We start from the raw sequence: 25,107 nt of genomic DNA, 5'->3' as shown, positions 1-25,107 counted from the left end.
CAGTACCAATGTGGATGTGGACACAAGAACAAATGGATATAAACTGGCCATCAGGAAGTTTAGACTTGAAATTAGATGAAGGTTTCTAACCATCAGAGGAGTGAAGTTCTCGAACAGCCTTCCAAGGGAAGCAATGGGGGCAAAAGACATATCTGGCTTCAAGACAAATCTTGATAAGTTTATGGAGGAGATGATATGATGGGATAGATCAGTTAATTGCCCAAATTAGGCTTCGACTACTAGTGGTAGATATGCCCAATGGCCTGTGATGGGATGTCAGATGGGGTGGGATCTGAGTTACTACAGAGAATTCTTTCCTGGGTGTCTGGCTGGTGAGTCTTGCCCACATGCTTAGGGTTTAGCTGATCGCCATATTTGGGGCTGGGAAGGAATTTTCCCCCAGGGCAGATTGGCAGAGGTCCTGGGGGTTTTTCACCTTCCTCTGCAACGTGGGGCACGGGTCACTTGCTGGAGGATTCTCTGCACCTTGAAGTCTTTAAGCCACGATTTGAGGACTTCAATAGCTCAGACATAAGGTAGGGGTTTGTTACAGAAGTTGGTGGGTGAGATTCCATGGCCTGCGTTGTGCAGGAGGTCAGACTAGACGATCATAATGGTCCCTTCTGACCTTAAAGTCTATGATTCTATGATTCATTGGCTGGTAACCATTAAAACATGATTTGCAACAAAATATAGCCGATATACTAAATTTGGTGCAACTTTTTGCTAACCTGGAGGATATGCTGTAGCAATACACGTTTATTTAAGAAATTATATAGCTTATCTTATTTAATTTTTACATTTTGTATTATGCTAGAAAATGGTAAATGAGGCATTTCTTACTAGAAGAGGACTGGTTTTTTTTACTTGTGATTTTGTCACGCACTATTTGGAAGGAAATTTGAAGTCAGTGAAAAAGGCACAAAAACAGCATTTTAAAAACTAATAAAAAGTGTGCTGATACACAAGAAGAAACTACCAAAAAGTTTATCAAAACATGTTTGCATTTAAAACCAATTGATTTATTAAATAAAGGAAGTATTATCTGTAGTTAGGGACTGTTTCTGGTCACTGTCTCCTTCAAGATTTTCAAACTAGTAAGTCTCATCCTTTCACACCTTGTTTTCCAGTCAATGAACAAACAAGTTTTTCTGTTTTTTTTCAACTACAATTGGTTTCATACCTTTGAATGAACTAGTTAATAAATTGAACTAGTTGAATAAACTGAAATTAAGAAAATATTTTCTCAGCACTTGTAGAAAAGATAACCACTGTCAAAAGCTGGTTTAGTACATCAGTAAATTCTGATTCCAGGTGCTTAGCCAGCGACTTCCACCAGTTCAGTGATTTGACTTTCTTTAGGACTTGGCAGCAAGCATGTACTGCTTCATATTTTTTAATTTAATTTATTGTAATAGATTATAAACATAGGCCTTAACACAGGTTGTCATAACTTCAAATATTTTTAAAGTAAACCCTAAAAGTGCATTTAAGTTATATTTAAAAAAAAATCAAATTTAAATCAGAAAAATCCAATAAAAAAAATCGATGTTTATCCACCTGACTGGATTGTGGTTAGGATGCAGCTCCCTCCTCTCCCCCAAACATCCCTCACCACTGACACCTGTCTTTCCTCCACAGCTCCAGCTGTAAACTCCTGGCAAACACCCATACAGATCTCTCTTCAGAGTTCCCCTCTTGGGTAAATGCACCCTCATTTCAGAGTCTTGAAGTCGGAATTGAGAAAAAACTGTTTGCTCCTGTCTAGTCATTCTCTGCCTAAGGCAGATTGTTCCCTACAGTACATTCTCAAAAGTTTTGTCCAGTCTAGTTTTAAATATACCAGGCAATGGGGCTCCCGTCCCTCCCCCTGGGAGGCTGTAGCACAGCCTGACAAATCTCACCAGCAGGCTCATTTCTGAGATTTTTCTTCCTTATACCGGGAGAGGAGGAAAAGAAAAGCAGGAGCTTTTCCTCCCCACAGGATGCCTGATGCTTGGAAAGAATCCAGAAAGCTTTTGGAAACCTCCCAGGCTCCTCCGAACATTTGGCCCACTTTCCCTCCACCTAGAAATCATTCCCTTTCACTGTGCAGCACACTGCTACATCAGTGCCAATATACAACATTAGAATCTATCTGTAATTCAGGGACACAGGCCTGTTTAATCTTGTAAATCAGAGCTTTCATTTTCATTGGCTCTACAAAAACAGAAGCCAGCTGGGCAACATGTACAGGATACTAACTGAGGCATACCACACTCCTTCACACAGTAAAGGGGCATAGCTTTCCAGAACAAACTCCCCCCCCCCAAAAAAAAAATCACATAGGAATCATGGACTATTCATTCCCCCAACTGTGTCGTTCTTGGCAGGATGGCTCCGGTAATATACTTCAAATTTGCCCGAACACAGAGTTAGAGAAAATATCATAGGATCTCTGATGATCACAAAAGGTCAGAATCTTGATTTTAGGTGTCATCTGAAACATTGTACCCTGGAAGGCCAGTGCCTTCCTCCATGCTAGCAGACTGTTCTTCTAGTAGTGACTCTGAGGAAGGAGTACCACTTACCAATGACACTTCCATCAGCATGTCCTTGGAGGTTACCTATGCAAGTTCTGACCCACCTTGGCAAGATCTGATCAGATCACAGCACCAGGTGATATGGCTACTGCAGGTCAGTTTAGGAAGATCACAGCTTGACAGGATAAAAGGTTATTTTTGGCGTGGGCCTGTCTTACACATGCTTACACCTTCCAAAGCGTCCTCAGGGAGAATGACTTATGTTTCTATAGCACCTTTTATTCTGAAGGAGCCCAAAGCATTTTATAATCTGAGCTATACATTAGGAGTCTCACTCCATCCATCACTGAAATGCCAACACCCCCCTCACATTTCTAAAAATGCCAGAACAATTGAGATGACGTGCTGTTTTTCAGACATTGTTATTTTACTGTCACTCCACAACACTCTGCTTCAGAAACTTAGTCAACTGTTAGCACTTGGTTCCTTTCCCACTCGGTTCCTCTTCACAAAGTCATGCTATCAGGGCAGTCTGAGCTGGAAGTACTCAGCAAGGAAGTGGTAATTCAAACAGGGATGGAGGCAGTGAGGCTGCCTCCAAATCTAGGTGCCCTCATCCCCATGTAACTGTGGGACAAGGAGTGATACAGATTCAAAGACAAAATGCCGAGCCAAGTTCAGATATCATCAAGTCCTCAGGACCTGAAGTCTAGGGGCTAGATCCAGAAAGGTGACTTAGGCTCAGTGCTGCAATATCTGCCAATTAGTGGAATCCACAGCCCCAGGTTAGGGGCCCATGCTCCCATGCAATGCCTGGGGAGAATGGCATGCCTAAAAAAGGAATTCACAGAAGTCAGAATGCTGAGTGGGGAGATCCCTAAGCAGGAAATGCCAAGGAGAAGGGGTGGGGCTTCAAAGGGAGCTAGGCACCGAACTCTGGGCTGGAGGGAAGCACCTACCTCTGCTTGGGATTCATAGCCACGAACGCACTCTTGTGGTACCAAAGCCAGGTTTGCCTTTTTTAAAAGCAAAAGAACAAGGTGATGGTGGTGTCCTCTTTATAACCAATAGCTAGGGCACTCACCCAGCATGTGGGAGACCTGGGTTCAAGTTGCTCCTCTACCAGATTCAGAACAGGAACTTGAAGCCAGGTTTCTCCCTTCCCAGGTGAGTGCCCTAACCCTGGGGCTATAAGGTATTGTGGGGTGGGTATCTCACTCTCACCTGCTGAAGCTGTTCCACTCTGCTGGGCCAGAAAGAGAGAGAATGACTAGGGTTAGGTGGCAACTGCGTGGGGTTCTAAGGATCCAAGTTTTGAACCTAAGCATCTAACGTGGCAATTAGGCACCCAGAGGCCTTTGTGGCTCCAACCAGAGGTGACCAGCTGTACAGTGCAAATAAAAACTGCATGAGAACTCTAGGAATTTCAGGAGTCAAGTCTTTCAAGACAAATATGTAGTTTGTATCTGAAACAAAAAGCAGACAGGTGCATGCTACATCTTGTTTATCCTCTTAAGCCATAAGATGGTGTGCGTAAAAGAAGTGAGGTAACAAATCTAATGGAGCCTAGCACTAAGCCAACCGTTAAAAAAGTCTTAACACGGCTCTAGGATAAAATTTCCAAAGGCTCCTAAATCATTTAGGTTCTTTAAGTCCCATTTTCGAAAATGACTGAGAAGACTCTGTTTCAGTGACAGCCAATAAGACTTAAGTTCCTAAGTCACTCTTGAAAAGGAACTTTTGAAAATTTTACCCTGATCTTGTTTCCATCACAAAATAAGCATTCTGCTGTCCAAAAACAAAACACCACATTTTGGGTCATACCACCCAAACTCAGATACCAACCAGAGTCCTAATCAGTTAACATTCTTTTGGGGTGGGGGCAGAAGGCTGTTTCACTTTGTTTTTAAAAAGAACTCACAGTTCCTCAGTGGAATCAAACCTGAATGGAAGAGAGAAACCCCTGCAGGACAGGAGGGATTTTAATGGGTCAGGATTGCAGATCTCTGCCAATTCCTAAAAAGAGCCAGCACTGAACTACCCTGTGTAAGATTTCCAGCCTTGAATTCACCTATGGCAAATCCAGAACAGCTCAGACAGTTGTGGCACAGAAATCTGACCTGAGCCTGTTAAAGAAGTCACCCTATGGACCACTTATTGAACAAAGCAAAGGGAAAAGGAAACCCCTTTCAAGACAGCCACCTTGCACTGCCTATGATCACAGGGTTCCCATCACAGCACAGATGGTCCAGACTGTCTAGAGTCCCCTTTGGTTTGACCTTTGCCACACTCACCTCCCCTGAGTAACTGTACTTTCCTTTCAGGATCTGCCGGTACAAGCGGGTTCGGTTGTCATCCTCAAAGGGCATAGTTCCACTCAGGAGGATGTACGAGATCACACCCAGTGCCCACATGTCCACAGAATTGGTGTAGGGTTTCCTGACCAGGATTTCTGGGGCAATATACTCTGGTGTCCCACAGGTGGTTTTCATTAAGCAGTCGTCTCCCTTCTTCCGAGCACTTGCCAGCCCAAAGTCTGTGATCATGATTTTAGAATCCGTTCCAGGATGGTAATACAGCAAATTCTCTGGTTTTAAGTCCCGGTGCGTGATGCCCAGTGTATGTAAGTACTTTACCCCATCCAACACCATCTGCAGCACTCGGGTAGCATCTCTCTCAGTAAAGGAGCCTTTGGCAATGATTCTATCAAACAGCTCCCCTCCAGTGGCCAACTCCATCACCATGTAGACTCGTTCCTGGGTCTCAAACACCTCAATGAGCTGGATGATGTTTGTGTGCCGGACACGTCGCAACACACAGAGCTCTGATTCGCACACTTCCCTCCCTTCACGGTACTTGGTCTCGATCATCTTGATTGCATAAGGCTGCTTGGAAGCCTTATGTTCCACCCGCACAACACGACTAAAGCTGCCTCGGCCAATCAGGGCTTTGATGTCATACTTGGCGGTCACCCTGGGGTCAAATTTGGCACGGTACTTAGCCACCTTGTTCTTGCGGGGCTCAGGCTGCTCCATGTAGTTAGGTGGGTGGCCACCAGAATAGGGGTTCGTGTGACAAGGGGGTGAGGGGGAGCCGGCTTTGATCGCAGCTCCACCATCATCCTTGATGAAGTGCTTGTACACGTCATTTTTATGACCAGTGTAAGGCTCAACCTTTTTAACCAGATCTAACTGAACGTCTGTGGGGGGCTCAGGAAGCACTTTGCTTGTCCCACAGCCCATCACTGAATGGTGCTAATCACCCATCAAGGCATTCTCCCAGGGCGACATCAGCAGCAACCGCATCTGGGACAACTCCCGCATTCGAACCTTTCAAAAAAACAGAGAGAAGAGAGCTAAGTAGTAGGAATTAGGGTAATGAAGATTTAGAACATCAAACATCATGCAAGTGACCCCGGCTCAAGACACTGCTGTAGATGAAGGATACAGTCACACTAGCAAATGAGGTGGGTCTTACCATGCATTAGCTAACATGGTAAAATCACTGTATGCACAAGGCAGTTATACTTTAAACACGTTAGCAGGCCAAAGTAAGCCCTAGAGGAGACCCCAACTGGGGTTATAAGAGATACCCCCATGGGTCAGTTAGTACATTCCCCAGCATTATGGTAGGCCTGAGCATAGTATCCCTAATATGATGGTATCCTCTCAGCGAAGCAAGGTGGGTGAGGTAATATCCTTCATTGGACCAACTTGAATTGGTGAAAGAGAGATGCTTTCCAGCTACACACAGCTCTGCTTCGGACCTGAATAAAAAAAAGATATCATCTCACCCACATGGTATCTCTAATATCCTCGGACTAACATGGCTACACTGCAAACAATGGAAGGTATCCTCTCTTGTCCAGCTTAGGCTTTTATAAGGCACCCAACATCCTACTTTCTGGGCATTATTTGTAACCTCAAATTTCTGATTACAGGAATGCCACAGCCTCCCTTGGAAGTTCTCTTATACTGAGCTCTTCCTAAACTTTTTCCTCATATTTAACTGGGAAAATGTATCTTAAGTCTGTTACTTCTCATTCTGGCCTTGATGACTAGTGATAGCTGATACCTGTCCTCTATATAACATCACTCTTCCGGTAAGTCATTCTCTCTATGCAGTCATCTTTTCTCCATGGCAAGATCCCTTGAACATTCCCAACAGCTCTTATTTTCCAAATCTTTGTTCACTTTAGGTAGTCTCCTCTGAACTCTTTCTGATATGCTTGTCTTTTTTAAAAAATTGCTGCCCAGATATGAATACAGCCCTCCAGCTAAGGCATGAGCATCGTTGTATGGAAGAAATCCCATGCTTATTTCAGATGTGATATTCTCCTAAAATAAATGTGGTTCAACAATTACCTACTCTCGGCTACAACTGCCCAGCCATTATCCCCTATTCCATAACAGCATATTTGTTTATTCCTTATGTACCTCCACTGCCTTCTTCCCTTGGTAGGATCTCCTGGGATTCATTTCAGCCCACTTCACTCATTTACCCAGGCCAGTGTAACCTGTTTGTCCTCCCAGGTATTGGTGATCCCTTTCAGCTTTGTATCATCCTTTAATCTTATAAGTGCACTGACTGCTTCAACTAATATATTGAATAGTACCAGACCTAGAATGATCCCTATGGAAAACCCACGACACCTCCTCCTAATGTATCACTGACCTATTCATCGTTACTCTGTGCTCCAATTTTTAAGTACTTGTATAGCCGTTTTAGAAGACAGAGCCAATGAGAAATGTTTTCTGTGGAGCACTTGGTATTCACTTGTATCATTAGTTTCTCATCTGGAGTCTCAATCACAAATGCTGATGGGATGTTGTGTGTAGGATTCCAGCCTCACCTGTACCCAGCTGGCACAATGAGTTGCTGTTCAGAAGGTGCATCCTCTACACCCCAGGTACAGGACCATTTACAAAATGATTTAGGTCAGGGGTGGCCAACCTGAGCCTGAAAAGGAGCCAGAATTTACTAATGTACATTGCCAAAGAGCCACAGTAATACGTCAGCAGCCTCCCCATCAGCTCCCCCCGTCCCACCCCCAAGTGCCTCCTGCCCGCCGGCAGCCCCACTGATCAGCAAACTACCTTTGCAAATTACCCCCCTTTGCAAATTACTTTTAAAGGTGACCTGAAAAGCCTTTGGGAAAAAAAGACATAAGATCATAGTTACATGGACATAAGTATACAATAATTACATGTTAAAACAAAGCCTAAGAGCCAGCTCTCCTGCCCGAACAACGAGGAGTCCTTGTGGCACCTTAGAGACTAACAAATTTATTTGGGCATAAGCTTTCATGGGCTAGAACCCACTTCATCAGATGCATGGAGTGTAAAATACAGTAAGCAGTATATATATTACAGCACATGAAAAGATGGGAGTTGCCTTACCAAGTGGGGAGGTCAGTGCTAACAAGGCCAATTCAATCAAGGTGGAAGTGGCCTATTCTCAACAGTTGACAAGAAGGGGTGAATATCAACAGAGGGGAAAATACTTTTTGTAGTGACCCAGCATTTGCCTTGTTGCTGTTTATATCAGCAGATTTCAGAGTAACAGCCGTGTTAGTCTGTATTCGCAAAAAGAAAAGGAGTCCTTGTGGCACCTTAGAGACTAACCAATTTATTTGAGCATAAGCTTTCGTGAGCTACAGCTCACTTCATCGAATGCCTACTGTGGAAAGTTTAGAAGATCTTATTATATACACACAAAGCATGAAAAAAATACCTCCTCCCACCCCACTCTCCTGCTGGTAATAGCTTATCTAAAGTGATCACTCTCCTTACAATGTGTATGATAATCAAGTTGGGCCATTTCCAGCACAAATCCAGGTTTTCTCATCCCCCCCCACAAACTCACTCTCCTGCTCGTAATAGCTTATCTAAAGTGACCACTCTCCTTACACTAACCAATTTATTTGAGCATAAGCTTTCGTGAGCTACAGCTCACTTCATCGGATGCATACTGTGGAAAGTTTAGAAGATCTTATTATATTCTATTATTATATCAGCAGATGCATAGCAGGGAGGGCAGGAAAATTCTCTGGTTTAAGCGCTCACAAAGGCAGCCGCTCTTACAGAGGAAACAGAATCCCAAACATAAGTCCTGACAGGTAGGCAAAGAAAGAACCAATTTCAAATGAAATCCATAATTATGTATAACTTTATGTCTACACATTGATCCTGCTCCAAATGGGGGAACAGATTTACTGTTAAATAAATTCTCCTTAAAGAGTTCCATTCAAAGCAATCGCTATACATGTGGCTTTCAGGTCTGTTGCAAATTAAAACAAAGCATTCACTTTATCAGGACTATCTTTCCCTTCTACCCCACCTCCAAGTCTGGGTTAGGATTAATGGTTTGATATAGCATATTGACATTTTCAGAAGCAGACAGATATTTCTGCTGCCCTGTCACTAGCAGCATGGGAGACATTAGGCTGTGTATGACTTCTGCTGTTATTCACTTAAAATCACATTTAGAAAGTCCGTTCTGCATGCAGATGAAGAGTCACGTGGCTCAGACCACAACTGCATTTCAGGCAGCTGTTGGAATCACTTTTCTGAGAAGAAAAGCAAACTGCCCTCTGCCAACATCCCCCTGCAGCCAGTGGTCCCAGCTCAGTGAAAGGACATTGAGAAACAGACATAAAAAGGCTCAAGAAATGAACCAGCTTTAACATCTCCAGAGGCTAGGCTTCAAACTACAGTCACGAGTTAGGCAATCGCCCATCCCAATCCCGATTTGCACGGCACAGAACTACAGCATAATTTGGCAGTTTCTGAGGTACAGAAATCCAGGACTGCAATAGCTGCAGTTCAGGGTTAAAGGGGATTAGCCGAGTTGCGTATGGGAAGCCCAAAACGGGAACTGAAGGGGGTGATCCAGGCCGCTTCTGAGGAGCACTCACAGAGCTGTGGGGCAAAGAGGAGGGTAGGACTAGAAAAAGTAGTAACCATGGCAGCTCAGGACTGTGGTACGTGAGTAACCCCGTCATGGAATGGTGAATCAGGCCTGAGACGCAGTAGCAGAGCTTTGAGAGAGAATCTTGCACAGCCCAAGCCAACCACTACTGTCAGCCATTCATTTTCAGGAGCACTAATTTCACCAACTAAATTAAAATGAAGTGAGAAGTAATCTTTGCTCCTCAAAGCATCACATCCCAGAAGACTCATCATAAAGAGAAGAGCAGGATATAGAGTTTGAAGACACAAACTGTGCTTGGAGGGGAGAGTAGTGAACAAACTCTCATTCAAACCTTATCTCTGCTACAGTGCCAGTCTGCAAGGATCATCCAGCCCCACAGAGGGGACACAGTGCTGTGGAAAAATACTTCTTAAAACCCATTTAAGTGCTACTCCAAACACCTACTGGAAGACTATTACACTGGAACAGTCTTTAAGATCAGCAGTTAAAATAGATTGGGGGTACAGGAGGAACATTCAGCCTCTACCCCAGGAAATCCCATAGCAGGTCTTAATACTTTCTAATTCCAAGAGTCAAGATCTAGTGATCAGAGGTGTTTTATTTTGCATTCTTAAGAATCAAACATCATTTTTACCTTTTCACAGGAGCATGGGAAAGTTTTACTTTTAGTTGCAGTGAAGTGGAACTCGTTCTATTCATTGCGTTGGAACAGAAACTGCTCCCATACCCAGGGGAATGCAGCTTGCACTCCCCACTCTGTATTCTAATACACCAGTGAAATCTGCTGCACTTCAGCAAGACTTTATGGCATCTTGTTTTAATCTGCAAAAAACTAGCTAGGAGTTGGAGATACTGCCCACACACATTTTGGCAATTAGCCTGATGGTTTAAAATTACTATTCTGGCTCAAAGTCTGGTGGTGGGGTGCCTGAGCATGCACAGGGGACTATGGGAAAGCTGTTAGCCTCTGTGCCTGATCACACCTCCTACCATCACCCTTGGAACCTCAAGCCAATTATGGAGCACAACTGGCATGAATTGGAGCCCCAATTAGTCCTCACTCAGAAGGGGATTATGGGTAGAAAGAGGAACATTTTAAAAGGGACACCAGGAAGCAGTTTAGGTCCAACACTCTGTTTGGAAAAAGAAACCAAAGGTTTAGAAAAATCTAATGGTTTAAAATATCAGCCAAAAAAACCAAACCTCTTCTATCTAACCTTTCCCTGGTAATATTAGAATGTCAGTTACACAGGCCCTGCCCTAGGGCACAAGAACTAGAAACGGAAACCAGCTACAGAAAAAGTGAAAATGACCTCGAGTTTCACTGGTCATTCTGAGTGAAGTGCCCAAAAGTAAACAAATAGCCTAATCCAATGTTCAACCTGAAAGAATATTAAATAATCTCAGATATTATTAGTAACATGGGGTTGATTTTTTAAAATATCGTCTGGCCAAAGTGCCTTTAAAGCATGTGAGGAACTGCCAGAAGCATTAAAACGCATTAGATGCACATTTCAATGTGACAGTCCAATCCAGAGAAATTCTAAGAACAGTCCAGAAGAGAGAGGGACTGTATCCTTAGTCTGCATGGAAATGGTGCTGTGGAATATTATATTACTGAATACAGACCAGAGCAAGAAGAAACTATTGCATTAGATAACCAAGGCAATTAAGAGTGCCTTGAGTAGGAAACACATATTCAGCCTATCCACATAATTTGGGTGGTAGCTGCATGTTTTAGCCACAGTTGTAATTAGCATGAGCTGGTATTAGTTTAATGCTGTAAAAGCTAACTACTGCTTTCCTCAGACAACTAGCCCCATTAAGATCATGTGGCGTAACTGTCAAACATACTGAGGACTCACCACTTCCACTGATTCACTAAATGTCCTCAACATCTCCAAAGCCAACCCCTACTGATTAATAAGTTATTTGGGGGTGCCCTAGAAGATAAATGCTGAGACAACTGAATAACCACACTAAGGCTATACTGACAGGCTTTTAGTCACACAAATGAAATCAGAGACATCTTGAAACAGAGTGAAGCAATTTAAACACTTACACTAATACCAAAGTTTGAAATATCAGGGTCTTTAATGCCTACAAACACTAACACGGCAAAGGAACATCCTTTCATCATACAAGTTCATCTGCAAGGCTTGGTGCTGTTGAGCAGGTGTGATGAGGAACATATCTGTGGAAATCTCTCACTCATGGACAATCCTACTAGAAGTATAATCTCAGTGGTCACTTTGCTGCACGGGGCTAGTATTTATTGATCATCACTTCTGAGGCACCATAAATGTATACGGTGCTTTATGAAGTAAGCCACACTCCGGCCTCTAAATGCATCAACCTAAGGTAGACAAGACCCAAAATATACAAGATTTAAGCATAAATCCACATGCCTGGGACATCTCACTAAATCTCATGCAACCTGAAAACACAGGTATAGAATGTGTGCTGTTCACACTTGTTACTGTCTCTTTCTTCCACTGCAAAAGTGCTTCTATGTTCTGCCATCCCTTGCCCTCTATCTGTGGCTTCCCAGTGGGCAAAGTTCAGCTTCCATGCTAGTATGTGAAGTTGTGCAGCATGTGCTGGAAGTGGGGACATCAGAGAGAGCTCCTGGTCTAGACAAGTTGCCCTGCTTGTTTGACATGTCTGTTAATGGCTCTAGAGACCATTGGTCATAGTTGTCCATACACTGGAGTGTGTTGTTGCTAGGATAGGAAGCTTGCTTAGACTCCGTAAGAGGGATGCTGACCAAATAATGCTATATAGAACTCTGTGTAGGGCTTGGAAAATTTATCAGATATTAGCTAAAAGCAGACAAGATAGATAAAGGTTCCTGCCAGCAAACTCCATGGACCATAGCCCTGGTGCTGGTAAGGGACACCAAAGACCATTCAGATTGGCTTTAAGTTTTTTGCAACTTTGTTAGGGGAGTCAGATACCACAGTGAGAATGGTAAAAACTAACTGAACAGACTCAGCTGTTTAAAGCCAGAGGGGACAACTATGATAATCTATCCTGACTTCTCATCTAACAGGGGCTGTGCAATTTCACCCAGTAATTCCTGCAGTTGAGGAAATCATTCATCTCTTCCATGTAAGTGAACATTACTGAGCTGAGTAACTTGTGGTTAATTATAGTTTTATCTTTTAGAAAAACATCCTATCTTGATTCAAGTAATTCAAGTAATGATGCATTTAACATTTCCCTTGGGGAGCTGTTCCAGTGATTTGTTATTCTCACTGTTAAGAGGCTGCATCCTACTTCCACTTTGATTTTTTCCTCTAACATCAGTTTTTAGATATCAGATTTTGTTATGCCAGTGTCTGTTACATTAAAGGGCCCCCAACATCACAGCTTCTTCTTGTGTCAGTATTTATATTGATCAAGTTGCCTCGGAGCACCCTAGGTTACTGAAGCTTCAATCTGTTTAAGGCTCTCATTGTAAGGTGGTTTCAGAGTAGCAGCCGTGTTAGTCTGTATCCGCAAAAAGAAAAGGAGTACTTGTGGCACCTTAGAGACTAACAAATTTATCTGAACATAAGCTTTCGTGAGCAACAGCTCACTTCATCGGATGAAGTGGACTGTAGCTCACGAAAGCTTATGCTCAGATAAATTTGTTAGTCTCTAAGGTGCCACAAGTACTCCTTTTCTTATTGTAAGGTGGGTTTTCTAGACCTCAGATAATTTTTATGACTTCTCTGAACAGACCATTCCAGCTTTTAAATACCTTTTTCAAGTATGGACACTAGAACTGAGCACAGTATGCAATATAAAGAGGTAATAGCACCACCCACCCTCATTGCTGCTGCCCTGTTTGTACCAAAGGATAGTGTTTATCCTTTTTACCATAGCATCACACTGGGAGCTCATGTTCAATGACTTATCTCCAGTAATACCCCAAATCCTTTCCAAAGTCACTGCATTTCAGAAAACTGTCCCCTTTCCTGTAAGCATGGCCTCCATTCTTTGTTCCTAAATCCGTGACCGTGCACGTAGCTGTAGTAAAACATATTTGATTGCATTTAGTGTATTTCTTTCTGATCCTTGTCATTATGTGCCACCCCACCAGTATTTGCATCATTTGCATAATTCATCAGTATGATTTTATTTTATTTTATGCCACAAATAAATATACTGAACTGTGTTGGGTCAAGAATCATTGAATGAAGAGATTGCTATGTTAGCAAGCACTGCTCCTGTGTTTATTTTAAATTCTCCCATACTAGGACATGTCTATGCTTGTTTTCCGTATCAGGACTAACCAAACGTGAGCAATTATAAAAAAATAGTTTAAAAACAAAGTCTAGGGGTTTCTTTCATACGTCAAAAGAGAAGGAACTTCTTAAAAACCTTCAGAGAATGTTGATGGAAGGAGGTTGTGCCTAAGCCAAATGAAAGAAGACATACCTAGAAACTTGCAGAAGCACAGTATTTCATTTTGATACAGCAACCCCCAAACACCGATTGTTGCACTGTTTGGATTTGCAACTCTCCTACTGACGTCCTGTTTCCCCCCGCCCCTCATCTATACTGCATTATGTAAAAACAGACCAACTGCACAAACATCCATTAGAGAAAAACAGCAAGAGCTGACTTATTCTTCATTTCTACCCCACACAAATCACGAATCTTTGGGACCTAGAAACAACTATCACAAATAAATAGGAACAAAATGAGATTCTTCTGCTGTTCTCTCTGCTATTGCAATCTAACTGTCAATTACAGGCTTTTTATCCCTGCTGCCCACATGCTATTAGTGCACCGGTTGGGAGATTTAACTACAGTACTTATCCGATGGGCCAAATCAAGGACAGGGCTCCAGCTCGCCCCTGTGCTAATGCTGGTTCACGTCACTCACTCAGAGCCAAACAACAGCCCCTGAACCACCATCAAGGACACGGCGGGGTCCTATCCGGGAAGGTTTTGCACGGTGTTTTCACACTGGTTAGAGCCCATGTGCTCCTGCCAAGGAGACTCCCAGGCTGCCACAGCCACACTGTCCCCTTAGCACAGAGGGAGCTTTTGCCACCCAGCCCTAAGCTCAGGACCCTGCATTTCGGAGGGCCCCGGAGGCGCACCGGGGAAGCCGGTCCTTGCCGTGCCCGGGGCGGGCCCCGGCGGGGCGAGAGGCGGGGCCGGCCGGCGGGGCTGTGCTCCCAGCACGCACCAGGGCCCGCGGCTGGCCCCGGGCCGGCCAGGCCCGCACTGACAGGCCGGGCGGGGGGGGGCTCGCGGAGCGCCCCACACGGGCTTGGCGCGGCCCCGCCGCTGAGGGGCGACACGGACGGAGCGCGCTCCCTGAGGCAGGCGGAAGCGGGGCCCCGCAGGGGGCGGCGCCTGGGGCCGGGCGGGCCCCGCACTCACCTCAGCCCACGGCGGCCGCGGTTCCGGCCCAGGCTGGGGGCTGCGGCCCAGCGGTCGCGTCATCGCAACGTCACCACTGCGCGCCGGGGACGCCCACGGGGCGGGCCTGCTGCCGCGCCCTGCCATTGGCGGAAGGTCGGGGCCCGGGGTTCATGGGGCAGAGGTCAGAGGTCAGCCTGGCTGCCGTGGGAACCGCTGATGGGCGGGAACTGGCACCGCTCGGTGGCTCGGTCCTTGGGCTGCGCCCGCCCCGGCCTGGGCCCCAGAGCGAGCCGGTCCCTCCCGCGGCGGGTTCCGGGCCCCACGGGGCGATGCGCGGGCCGGGGAAGGGGGTGGATTGCGGGGGGCTGCTGCTCTCTCTGTGCTGGGGCCGAGCCCGCCCCCGCTCCCCCAGCCCGGCCTACCCCCGAGCCGGAGCCCTGACACGCCCAGCGTGACTCGACCGCGCCCCCCTAACGGCCCAGTTCCTCCCTGAGCCGCACCCCCCGGCCTGGCCTGTCCCCAACCCCTGCCACACACCTCCTGGCCTGCCTCGACGCCCTAGGCCCGACCCCCAACGGCCGAATTCCCCCCACCTGCCCCCCCCGAGCCCTTACACCGGACCCCACCAAAGCCCTGAGATTCCCCACGATTCCCCCTTTGAGCCCTGAGTCTTGGCCTACCCTGACCCCACCCCTGACGTGTCCTCCCTAGCCATACCTCCCCCCCACACACAGCCTGATTCATCCCCCTCCCCCCGAAACCTGACCCACAGCTCTGTCCCCAACCCTGAAATCCTGACACCACACACAGTATGCATCCGATGAAGTGAGCTGTAGCTAGCTCACGAAAGCTCATGCTCAAGTAGGTTGGTTGGGCTCTAGGGTGCCACAAGTACTCCTTTTCTTTTTGCGAATACAGACTAACACGGCTGTTACTCTGAAACCACACACACACACACTCCCCATTCCCCCCCACACACACACCCTGACAGCCCCCCTCCCCCAAACCCCACCTGTTAGAAGGCAGCTGTTAAGATAATTCCAATATATAAATTTGTGGTAAACAAACAAGGAGGCTGTGGTGTTACTGTGAATTTTTTTTTAAGAGAATAAATAGAGTCTCCTATTCAGGAGCTGACCGTTTGAGGAGGCAGCTGGTTTTAGATTAGATTGATCCAAGTTAAGATGCTCTAATCTTGTATGTATCTAATATAGACAGTGGTTGTTACTAGCCCTGAATTAAGACTAGTGGATAACTTGAATATAAACCAACGCAGAACGTATTACCCGACTGGGCTACATCCCAAAGGCCTTGGTTAGGGCTCCGTCCAACTCCCATTGTGGTCTGTGCACATTGGCTCATGAAGGGGCTGAGCCAGTGAGACCGAGGAGGGTTTGGGCAGAGAAAATGAATGAACTCCAAGGAAGGACTTCAGAACCTGGCTGCTAATTGTTTATTTATTAGCTTTATAACTCCCCATCATGGCCATCTCTAGGTGCCGGTACATAAAAGGGAATAGCATCAGTGCCTTCTAGGAGAGGAGCCAGAGTCTCTCTTCCCCGGGATTTAAACCACACACTTCTCAGAATATCCGGTGCAGTGGCTCCTTATTGTATTATTTATAGTGTGGTTGTGCTCAAAGGCCTATCAAGGCTGAGACCTCATTATGCTAGGCCTGGTACAGATGCCTTGGAAGACAGTCATTGCCCTGAAGACTCCAGAAGTAACTGGATCAGGGTTCTGCAACTCATTGCCAGAAAGTCTGCTGGAAGAGAGGGGGCTTGCAAAGTGCCCAAGTCTCAGATCCATGGCGCCCGTGCTACGCCCCAGCTATTTAACAGTCTCTTTGAAGAACGCCTTCAGTGTGCCAGACCCCCAGAAGGTCTTGCTCTTCTGTCAGGGTAGGCCACGCAGCTTCACTGCTCCCCTAGACTGAGCTGTTGGGCTCCAGCACTGAGCTCTGGCCAGAAAATATCAACACCTGGTAGAGACTTGTATGCTCTTCGGGGACTAATGCGCCCCAGACAGTATTTGCAGTGACACCTTAATTAGCCTTTTATGATCAGAGCAGGGTTTATTAGGTGAAACACAGCATTGGAAATTGTTAGGTTAGCATAGAGAAATAAAAGTCAAAGCATTGTCCATTCTAGTCAAGGCACAATTCAGGAGCCAAGCTGTAGTGAGCTCCATTGTCTGACTCCCTTTGTCAGTTCCCAGATGAGAGAGCCCCCAGCTTGCTCCAGAAGCCATCTCTTTATTCCCTGCTGGACAGGTCTGTCCTTTATTCTCCCAGGCTGAGCCATGCTGAGTTCAGCCACCCACCTCTTTTGCTGGAGCTTTCAGATGTTGAGTGTCAATTTATGAGTCGTCAGAGCTTGCATTGTCTCTTTGGACCTATTGTTGATCTGGGTCAGTTTCAGTCAGTTCCTGAATGACTGTCACATCCCTGTCTGGGTGGAATGAACAGACACATCTATGTCTCATAGTCTGCCCTGAGAGCAAACAATCCTTTCCCCACACTGGGTAGCAATGTAAAGTCATGGGGGGAAACTGAGGCACACACAGGATTCATAAAAATATTCCCACTTTGTGGCATCTCTTCCTCCTACAAGACTGAATTTTAGCCAGTGACCAGGGGAAGTTCAAACCACAAATGCTATCCATAGATGCCACAGCATATTTCTCATCTTGGTAGCTAACCTGCCAAGCACTTCCAAGTTTCTTACACCAGTTTCTAATCAACCAAACTTATAGTTTTCAGTACCAAGTTCAGAGCAGTTTCATATCCTCCCATAGGTCTGGTCTGTAAGGTGATACTAGCAGGGGGCACATGGAGAGTTTTCATGCTGCCCCATACCTTTTTGCCACCCCAAAAACCTTTGGGTTTGAAACTGAATGAAGTCCTGACAATCTTCCAGTGAGTGATGAGGGCAGTAACCCCACATTCCTCCATGTGTCAGCCATTTTGGCTACACCCTGGGGTGTCCTGACCCCTTGTTTGGGGTAGAAGGTGACCCCTTGAGCATTTAGCGGGGGAGAATCAGTGTACATTTGTCCCCTTGCAAGGTGAGTCAATCCAGCCTTATTTCTGGGGCTTTGGTGATGCAGGCTGCCCTGCCACATTGGCAGGCCCCCTCTGGAGTTGTGTCTCAATGAGCATGTGCAAGGAACCCATTTCCCCTTTTGGGGTTAATCTGTTTCCTCACCCCCAGGACAAGAGTCTCCCCCCATCCCAGTGGGTTCTGATTCTGGATCTCTTGGTTAAGAGAACCCCACATGGCCATGGCCAGCCTCTGACCAGATGTCCGTTACCAATAACAGCCTTCCAGCTGCTTTACCCTTTTTTGGGGCTTCTCTCACCCCTGGACAGGGGGCAACTATGTCTAGCAGTTCTCCTTCCCTGCCTGTGTCTCCCCACGCTCAGTGGGGGGCTCAGCTCTATCTCTTCTTCCCCAGTGAGGGTTGGCTGTGAGCTTGCTGCTGTCGTCACAGCACCAGGGAAGTTACACCTGAGGCAGTCTGACTCATCTCCCATGTAGATTGGATACAGTCATTCCCCAAAAGGACGTCAAAGCTGATATCCTGGAGAACCTCAGCTACCAGCCACCCCGATCCTTCCTGTATCTGCTAGAGGTCTGAGCCATAGGCAGGGGAAATGGCTTCACATTTGGAACCTTAACCCAGGTTTCACATCCTTTCAGCATTCAATGGGGTTTTACCACACACGCTCTGACAAGGGTTTTCTCTGTCCCAGAACCTCTCCACCCCATGAATGTCTTCCCATTAACAACTCCCTCCCTCTTCTACTGGGGATCAGAGGTGTCTGAGCCCAGGAGAGCACAACGAGACATGTAGACTGGTGCCTTGAATGGGAGCCAGTCTGCCAGCACACTGTGCCCCAGAGGGATGGGTGGTGTGACTGCTGTCCCTCAGAAGCTCACACGCTGAGCCTGAGCTACGGGTTGCTTTCTTCGTTGGACAGAGCGGGAGTAGCTCTTCTGTCCTAGGCAGCCCTCATTTTGTCAGCCATTAGGCAGTTTGCCCACTGATGCCTAATTTCCTACAAGTGCTGCACCTCAGGGCTTTGGGATCTCTTGCATGTTATATACCCCTGGCTTGGGTTTACTCAAATCCCACTGCTGGGCTCCCCTTGTGACCACCAGGGGTTTATGCAGGAGCCAACCCTGAGCCCTGCCCACCTGTAACCAACCCACTCGCAGCATCCACTAACTGTCACCTGCGTGCAGGGGCTGGGGCTCCATGACGGACAAACAAGGGGCATGCGATGGAATTAATTGTAGCACCAGTTTGTGGACACTGCTCCCAGGTGCAGTTAGCTGCCCAGGGCTCTGCCCCAGCAGGGACTGAGTGAAATGCAGGGCCAGGATTTTTAATAGGGCTGGGAATGTTCCGACCATTACGGACACTTGTAGGTATCTGGGCAAAGGCGATTCAGAGCTTCTGGGGCAGGAAAACCTCTTTCACTCACATCCAGCACGTCACAGGTGGCCAGTTATCAAATTAGAGGCTTCTGCTTTTCTTTGAAGCAGCAGTCTGGAGGAAGGATACAGGACTAGCTGGACTACTGATCTGATCCAGTCTGGCAAATCCTGTGGTTCTTGTGTGTGTGTGACATACCAGGGTCCAAGTCAGACCAGTGGCGGGGGGACTGTGTCCCCCGTGCCCTGCAATCTTGCGTGCCTTACAATGCCTTGCTGAAGTAGTTCCCACCTGGGCAGCTCTCAAACAGGCTTCCAGCATGTAGATCACACCCTGTGTGTAACTGCAGCCTGCCAGCTACACCCTGGCTCTCACCAGCCTTGGTTATCCTGCAAGGTGACCCCAACACACCCCTAGTCCCACATCTTCCCCCAGAAATGCATGTCCTACACTTGTCAGCCCTCTCCTGGACAGTACAAATATATTCAATCCATTATTCCTTTAGGGGAATAATATGCCAGTTTATTACCTTAAATAGTTACCCAGACACTTCAATTTAAACACACTAGATTAGATAAACCAGTAAAACAAGTTTGTTAACTACAAAGCAATTTTAAGTGAGTACAAACAATGAGGCATAAAAGTCAGAAATGGTTACAAGAAAAATAAAGAAAAACACTTACTAGTTTCTACTTAAGATTCTATCTTAATTGCAAAGCAAATTTTCTCACCACATGCTTCCAGCAAGGTTACTGACCAAACTCTTCAATTCAGAACTCCTCCCGCAAAGTCCAACAGCTGTTTCTTTTTGTCTTCTCAGGGGAAGGGGTGCCTTGGGGTGTTTGTCTCTCCTTTTTATAGTTGCTGTCCCCCTCTTGAAAAGCATTTCCAGCTGAGACCCAGGAAACAAACAGTCTATGTGGAAGGATGTTCCCTGCTGTTTTTTTCAGCTGTTTGAACTTCTTTTGTTTTTGATTCTGTTTACTGCTTAAATGCCAATTAAGGCAAGCACACATTCCTTCCTTTGTTTAGGACAGACCTGACTTCTGCCTGGTCAGGGCTGTGGGTTTTGGAACAATACTTTTGTACAAAGATCATTACAGTAGTGTGCACGGTGTGAATACAGGGGTATATTCCAGCACATCAATGAAGATATATTAGTGCTGTGTCAATGGGCTGCTTGAGGGGGCTGTCAATCACAAGTCTGATTTCCTCTCGGGTGAAAGCACTGGTGGTGATCGCTTAGCACTGTGCTGATCAGATCTGTGCATCACACTGACGCTACACATATTAAAGTGTCTCTGGTACAAATAAGCAGGATTCCATATTACGTCAAAGCGCTTTACACCTCGCCTCCCTGAAAGGTTTAAGGAATGATTGGCCCACATTTCTCCTGCGGCCCCTGTTCTGGTCCTGTACTCGGAGCAAGAATGTGGAGGAGATGGCTTTAAGCCCTGTTTGTGCCCCATGTGCCATAAGAACATCTAGGCCCTGCCCTGCCCCAGTGGAAATTAGAGCAGCCCCAGCTGATTCATGCTCTGGTTGCAGTGGCCCCCTAGTGGCTGTACACTAGCTGCAATAAGCACACTGCTGCCACTCTCCCTGCATCCGAGGCTGCGAGGAGGGCTGGCATAGCCAGGGTGCAGCCCCCTTATACTGGAGGAAGTCCCTGGGAGCCCCTTCATGCTGCCGACGCAGTATGGGGGCACCAGGGGTGGAAGGAAAAATGGAGCCCGTGGTGCGTGGTGAGATGAATCTAGATGTACACCTGTAAGGGAATCTGGCTGACTCAAAGGGACTGTTTGGGTAGCATTTGAACCAACCCCAGCGGAATTCTGACCTGCTGGATCCCACTGCCTGCCACTGAGATGCCCTCTGCTGCACGGCAACGCAGTGCCAGCCGGGTGCATCGGCAGGTAGAAAATGTGGGCAACAGCCCTGTGATGAGCAAGCTCAAGGTCACCGCCTGCACAACAGGGTGGCGGCCTAGAGGGACGGATTCATGTTCAATTAAATCTGCTTAAAAAAAGCAATCCAACTTTACACATGCCTGAGTGGGGAAATATTCCAGAAGCCGAGCTTAGAACAGTATTGCTGGGTGCCAGCGTGGGGGCCTGGGATTCACCTCCTGTGCCGGAGGAGAGTCTGGCTCAGCCATTCCCTGCCCATGTTTGGAGCCGTGGGGATTTAGGCAGCCTTTTTCAGCACAGCGGAGATCCCTGAGCAGTCACAGAACAGGGCCAGCTTCAACCTGCTGGAGTTTTCCAGGGCTACTTCGCCGCCATGACACTTTGTCATCAAGACGCAATCTGCAAGGGTAGCCTGCTTAAATGTCATCTCTCCACAGGCTGGAGGACCAGCGAGATTCCCCCCTGAATGTGCTGGTATCCACCATACCATGGTCGTAACAGCCCTATTCCCTGCATCCAATGCCATGGGAAAGGAGACCCCATGGGAGTCAGTGCACTGAGGTAGCACAGCGGCATCACAGGTCTGCAGAAAACACACTGGTGGGAGTTCTGCCTTTTTGCGATGGCTCTTCTAGGGGCGGGTTGCCTGATAGACAAAAGCAAAGCTCCGAGAGGAGCCCTTGGTGCCTCAGGCAATTAGCAAGAGGCTACGGAGCCATTTGTCTCCCGGTCCGGGACCCCAGGCCTTGCCAGGTTGACGATGACCTCGCCGTTTTGCCTCCCCATGGTCGGATGTGGGGTTACTGTCCTACCCTTTGCAGCTTGCCGTGGAATCATTGCGGGGAGGTTGTGACGGCTCATTGCCTTCCAGCGTGATGGTCTTTGCACACAGTGGCATGCCGTGGCATTGTGGTGAGCCAGCTTAGCGTCCTGGAGAGGAGGCCGTCCCAAGGCTATTGCAGGTCCTCATCACAGTGACATTAGCAGGGCCCTTGACAAGGACCAGTCAGGCCATGAAGACTGGAGGTCCCTCTGGGCAGAGGTGAAGAACATGGCCGGGGCCATGGAAGGGAAACCTGCCCTGCCCCTGCTGTACCTGTCATGAGGATGACGCATGAGCTTCATCCCCTAGAGCTCCCAACCCAGCAGCAAGCAATCCTGGGCAAATAGAAGAAGGATTAAAAATTTGACAGCCTAAGATGAGGAGGGCGGTGGTATCTGTGACCACTCGGGCCTCACGTCCCTGCACCATGTGTGGTCGCCGCTGTCACCCAGCTGCCTAGAATAGTCTCACCATCTGCTTTCCAGCCTCCCGACAATGGACTAGCCCCCGACTTCCCACTGTGTGTGTGCACATTTATAAAACTCAGGTTTGGCCCTTAGAAAAGAGAGAGGGAGATAATGTCTGCAAAGCATTTAATCTTCTGCCCGAAGAACAGCAGAGAGCAAATTAGGATCGACTCCAATTAATTTGCCTTGATGGGCAAAATCTGGAGAGCAGCCATTTCTAGGCATTAAGAACAAAAGCGGAGCGCGTAAAGTAGGTCGCAGAAGTTTCATAACCAGTGAGAGGGGCTTTCACCACGTGCCTAGTTTACCAGGGATGCCCAATGCCCAGCAGGGATGAACCCACAGCTGGTTTCACATGGAGCACCATGCCCGCCCCTCGCCCCCACCAGCCTGGGGCTCGGAGCTAGCAGGGCTCTGCACTGGTGTTCGAGGCAGGGAGGACACTTACCTGCCTCGGTCTGGGGAGGAGCCCAGGCTCTATTTCAGTCAGGGGCAGATTTAAGGGGAAAGGCTGTCGGGCAGATGCCCTGTGCGGGGCCTGACAACATCATCCAGTGTGGGGACAGGGCTGGGGGAGGCTGGGCAATGGACAGGAGGAAACATAGGTCCATTTTTGCCCTGCACTGGTGCTTGCTTTTCTCCTTCATCCCATTGTCACCTTTCAACTTGTCCTGGCTCGTCCCTTCCCCCATGTGCCCCTACTTAGCTCCCAGTCACCCCAGCCCCACTCTGAGCTCTCAGCCTCCTCCCCTTCTTGGTCTCTGAGCTCCCCATGCACAGACACCACCCAGCCTCCCCTGCGTCAGGTGTCTTGGCTCCCTCAGCCCGCTGCACTAGGGTATTCCTTCCCCCCCACCCCCTGTGGCCCCTCAGCCCCCTCCTTCTCCTGCCCAGCAGCCTGGGGGGTTGGGAGCAGGGGAGGAGCATTTAGCAGCTTAGCTGGTGGGAAAAGGCCAATTCGCTTTTAGATCAATTTTGGGGATTTTTTATTTAATTTCCCACCATTCTTGGTTTGTTTCAGAGTTTGTTTGTTTGTGTGTTTGTTTTTCAAATCACATGTCCAGGACAAATGTTTCGGTTTTGAAACCCCCGGCCAGAATTGGTCTGGTGCCATCTTGGTAAAACAGAAAAGTTCATCCAAAATGAACAGTAAAAATAATAAATAATAATAAATAATACCAACCTCCTCCCAGAGATGGGCAAAGGGACTGCCCAGCAGGGTGAGGCAGGGCCAGGAGGAGCCCTACGAGCCCCCAGCCAGCTCCTACAAATCAGTGGGCTTCAGCCCTTCCTGTACAGTAACAGGGACTAGGCCCATAGGGCATTTGCTGAGCTGCAGCCCATGATCTCTGAGCCCATGTGATGGGTCTCCGAGGGGGTAAATTAGCAAAGCAATTCAGACTTTAGCAGCTGCTGGAGACTGACCCCCTGCCGTGGGGTAGGGTATTAACCTGTTTGAACCCACAGCCTCATCAGGAAACTAGGGCCAGGATATAGGAATTAGCAGTAGCCCTGCATGTCACCCCTCTCTGACACAGCTCCCACTGCTGCTAACCAAAGCTCATCCCCAGCACAGACTCTCTCCCTTGGAGCCCCCAGCCAGGGGAATCTCGAATCATTTGAATGGCCTCTATTAATTGCACACTGCTATTCCACCCCGGTACGCATGGGCCAGTGTTAGCATATTAACCTGTCTCTTAGCCTGGGAGAGAATCTGGGGGTTGATTTTCGATACTTTTATATCCTGACTAATATGTGTAAACAGACGCTGTCTGTTGCTTCTGCCTACCCCGATGGGGTTTAGAGCACAATGAGGAGAGAGAAGAAGGAGAGTTAACGTGTTGCTCAGTATGGTGGGAGTTTAATATATGAGTGTGCACTTGAAGGGCCTCGACTCCTATCTCAAGGGAAGGTCAAGCAACCAGTCGGGGCGGGCAAGTGGGAATGGGTGGGGAGGCATAAGAAACACTAAAAAGCCAGAGAAAAGGGGACCCTGGCTGAAACATAACCTCACGCCTTACCCCTCCCAGGCGGTACAAAGGAGGTGGTATCGAAGCCCCCAGAGTTACAAACCCCCAAAATGGAACATGACCATAGATTGTAAGGGGTGGGCCCAAGGGCGCGCACTGCAGGCATAACTATGCCTACTAGGAAAGGAAACAGGGAAAAAACTCTGCGGTGTACAGAGCTGTGGATACGCTTGTTTGAGCAGGGGTGGGCAAACTTTTTGGCCCGAGGGCCACATCGGGGTTTCAAAACAGTATGGAAGGCCAGGTAGGGAAGGCTGTGCCCCGCAAACAGCCTCGCCCTCACCCCCTATCTGCCCCCTCCCACTTCCTGCCCCCTGACTGCCCCTCTCAGAACCCACAACCCATCCAACCCTCCCAGCTCCTTGTCCCCTGACCGCCCCCTCCCAGGACCTCTCGTCCCTAACCACCCTCCTCCAGGACCCCACCCCCTATCCAGACCCCCCCTGCTCCCCATTCCCTGACTGCCCCGACCCCCATCCACCACCCCACCCCTAACTACCCCCCCGGGACTCCACCCCCTAACCAAACCCCCTGCTCCCTGTCCCCTGATTGCCCCCCAGGACCCTCTGCCCCTTATCCAACCCCAAGTTAAGACTGACGGGCAGTACCCCATACCCT

At 47.8% G+C, this 25,107-nt stretch overlaps 1 protein-coding gene across 4 annotated transcripts in view; it reads right to left on the bottom strand.

Moving 5' to 3' along the window:
• The window catches only part of PSKH1 (protein serine kinase H1), a 79,131-nt gene extending 64,222 nt beyond the window's left edge, over nt 1-14,909 (bottom strand). For 3 of the 4 annotated variants that reach the window (XM_075118286.1, XM_048816338.2, XM_075118285.1), the window contains exons 1-2: nt 14,838-14,909; nt 4,817-5,851 (exon numbers count right to left, since the gene is read on the bottom strand). In XM_075118286.1, coding sequence (XP_074974387.1) covers nt 4,817-5,764 — 948 coding nt within the window. In that variant the 5' untranslated portion in view covers nt 5,765-5,851; nt 14,838-14,909. Of the gene's footprint in view, nt 1-4,816; nt 5,852-7,374; nt 7,482-14,837 lie in introns of all 4 variants that reach the window. The other variant, XM_048816337.2, reaches the window with a different exon arrangement.
• Between the last annotated feature and the right edge of the window lie 10,198 nt (nt 14,910-25,107).

This window comes from Caretta caretta, chromosome 12, assembly GCF_965140235.1.
Source record: "Caretta caretta isolate rCarCar2 chromosome 12, rCarCar1.hap1, whole genome shotgun sequence".
NCBI lineage: Eukaryota > Metazoa > Chordata > Testudines > Cheloniidae > Caretta > Caretta caretta.
This window is presented reverse-complemented; position numbering and strand designations above follow the sequence as displayed.